This window comes from the organism of the source record quoted next, unplaced genomic scaffold, assembly GCF_019419815.1.
Source record: "Pyrus x bretschneideri cultivar Hongxiangsu unplaced genomic scaffold, Pyrus_bretschneideri_v1 Contig14, whole genome shotgun sequence".
Lineage (NCBI taxonomy): Eukaryota > Viridiplantae > Streptophyta > Magnoliopsida > Rosales > Rosaceae > Pyrus > Pyrus x bretschneideri.
Window position 1 is genome coordinate 8,009,139 of NW_025999435.1, and position 3,075 is coordinate 8,012,213.

The window sequence follows — 3,075 nt, forward strand, 5'->3', positions numbered from 1 at the left end:
GTCTTGAGTCTTGTTTAATTTGTTTAGTTTCTGTTTTGTTTTATATTTTTGCACCGTGTGTGTGTGTTTGTTTTTGTGCCGTGTATAGGCCTATTGTTTTCTTACTTGTGCCGAGTCTTTTAAGTGTGTTACTTATCTTGTTTGCTCTTGTGTGCAGGTACTAGTTTATGACTCGTAGCTCACAACCTGTTCGTGAGAATATCTTCGACTTTAACGACGATTTTGAGAGGACTTTGAGGAGAGAAAGGAAACTACAAGCATCTAATCCTTCTAGTTCCAAACCTGAAATCGAAGAGCAAGAAGTGGAGGTTAAAGAAGAGCCCACAGCAAGGTGTGAAGAAGAAGTACCAACCATGGCAGTAGACAACCGAACCATCAAGGAGCTTTCCGCCTCGGGTTTGGACAATGCAGCCCCTCTTTGCATCCAATACCCTAGGGCAGCCCCTGAGAAGACCGATGAATTTGAATTGAAGTCCAGTTTGCTACATCATATACCCAAGTTCCATGGGTTATCAATGGAGGACCCTAATAAGCATTTGAAGGAGTTTGAAGTCGTATGCTCAAGTATGACACCGGTGAACGTGGATAGCAACATATTGAAGATGAAGGCTTTTCCTTTTTCTTTGTTGGAAAAGGCCAAGGATTGGTTGTACGAGTTGGCTCCTGGCACTGTCACATCATGGGAAAGTATGAAGCGAGCTTTCTTAGAGAAGTTCTTTCCAACATCACGAATCATTCTTCTTCGCAAGAAGATTAGTGGAATTCAGCAAAACCAAGGTGAATCTTTCCTAACTTATTATGAACGTTTTAAAACCCTTGTTGCTTCATGTCCACAGCACCAATTGAAGGAGGAGCTTCTTCTTCAATATTTCTACGAAGGGCTCTTACCAATTGAACGTCAAATGTTGGATGCATCCGCGGGAGGAGCTCTAGTGGATAAGACACCCATGGATGCCAAAATGCTCATTGCTAATCGCGCACTCAACGCACAACAATATGAAGGAGTTGGGCAAAGAGATGCCCCACGGCCACATCATGTCAATGAGGTAAGTTCTATTTCTGAGTTACAATCCCAAATGGCTAACCTTACGTCCATGTTGTCACAGTTTGTTGAAGGCCCCAAACCGCAAGGAACTACAATGTGTGGTGTATGTTCCATTCAAGGACACCAATCTGATCAATGCCCTCAATTAATTGAAAATGGAGGGTGGGAATCTGCCCACGCCGTGGGTTATGGGAATCCAAACCAACCAAGGAGTGATCCTTTCTCTAACACATACAATCCGGGATGGCGTGACCACCCCAATTTCAGATGGAGGGATGCACAACAACCTGCCCAATAAAGTGGATTCCGACAACCCCCGGGTTTCTTCCCGAGGCCAATGGCACCACAACCACCTCCTCAAGCACAATCATCCCAAACCAACTCAGGTATGTCCATGAATGATGATAAAACGTATCAATTATTAACCACAATGGTGCAGGGAATGCAGAATCAAGCAAAGGAGGTGAATGAGCTCAAGAAGCAAATGGGCCAAATGGCCGAATTTTTGGGACAATTTCGTGAGAGTGGTAAGTTACCAAGCACTACGGAGATCAATCCAAAGGGTGGTTTTGAATCTGCAAAAGCCATCATTTTACGAAGTGGAAAAGAAGAGGGAAGCAAAGCACATGCATCTGCCCCAAACAAGGAAGATGAGAAGTTACAATTGGAAGAAGAGGAGCAATCCCACCCCACGGCAAAGATGGCACCAACCATGCCGCAGTAATCTACACCTTCCAAACCGTCCACCTCAAGTAATGTTGTTTCAAATGTTGTGATTTCAAACACTAATCTGCCCAATGTTCCTTTTCCTCACAGATTTGCACAATCAAAGAAGGAAGAAGGCGAAAAGGACATTTTGGAGACCTTTCGCAAAGTTCAAGTAAACATTCCTTTACTTGATGCTATTAAGCAAGTACCCAGGTATGCAAAGTTTTTAAAAGAGTTATGCACAACTAGGAAAAGAATTTCAAACAAAGAAGTTGTGAAAGTAAGTGAAAATGTGTCCGCGGTCTTGCAACGCAAGTTACCTCCAAAGTGTAAGGATCCAGGGAGTTTTACTATCCCATGCATAATTGGAAACACTAGATTTGAACAATGCATGTTAGATTTAGGTGCATCCATCAATGTAATGCCATATTCCATTTATGCATCAATGAACCTTGGTGAGTTAAAACAAGATGGCGTTATAATTCAATTGGCCGATCGTTCTAACGCTTATCCCAAGGGAGTCCTTGAGGATGTTTTAGTGCAGGTCAATCACCTTATTTTCCCCGCAGATTTCTATGTTTTAGACATGGAGGATTCAAGCCATGCTCCATCATTGCCAATCTTGCTAGGCCGTCCCTTCATGAAAACAGCAAGAACAAAGATTGATGTGTATACAGGAACATTGACCATGGAGTTTGATGGGGACATTATTCATTTTAATCTTTCTGAAACCATTAAACATCCAATTGAGGACCATTCTTGTTTTGCTATTGACATTGTTGATTCTTTGGCACAGGTGCATTTGGATAGAATGAACGAAGATGCACTTGAGGTAGCCTTAGTCAACGGCATAGGAACAAGAAATAAGTGTGAGGGAGTCTTGGCAACCCACGGCATGCAATCTGACCATATTGCCGTGCCCCCTTGTGAGGAAGTACTTGAAATGGTCGCTGCCCTCGAGTCATTGCCCTCCCACTCTGGTAAGTCTCCAATCTCACTTTTAGATTCGGTTTTGACTAACAAGTTACTTCCATCAACTGTGCAGCCACCTACACTTGAGTTAAAGCCATTACCTAGTCACTTGAAGTATGTGTTCTTGGGCCAAGATCAAACGCTACCCGTCATCATTTCAAGCTTACTCACAGCTCAAGAAGAAGACAAGTTGATAAGGGTGTTAAAAGAGCATAAATCTGCCATTGGATGGACTTTGGCGGATATCAAAGGCATTAGTCCCACCACGTGCATGCATCGCATCCTTTTGGAGGAGGAAGCCAAGCCATCTCGTGAAGCTCAACGTCGCCTTAATCCACCTATGTTGGAAG

General features: G+C 43.3%; 1 protein-coding gene across 1 annotated transcript; it reads left to right on the forward strand.

Moving 5' to 3' along the window:
• Positions 1 to 470: 470 nt before the first annotated feature.
• Positions 471 to 2,540, forward strand: LOC125475161 (the record flags this gene model as incomplete). The annotated part of the gene is made up of 3 exons (XM_048579534.1): positions 471 to 1,202; positions 1,596 to 1,702; positions 1,799 to 2,540. Coding segments are annotated over 3 exons (1,581 nt in total), but the record flags the coding sequence as incomplete, so codon positions are not given.
• Between the last annotated feature and the right edge of the window lie 535 nt (positions 2,541 to 3,075).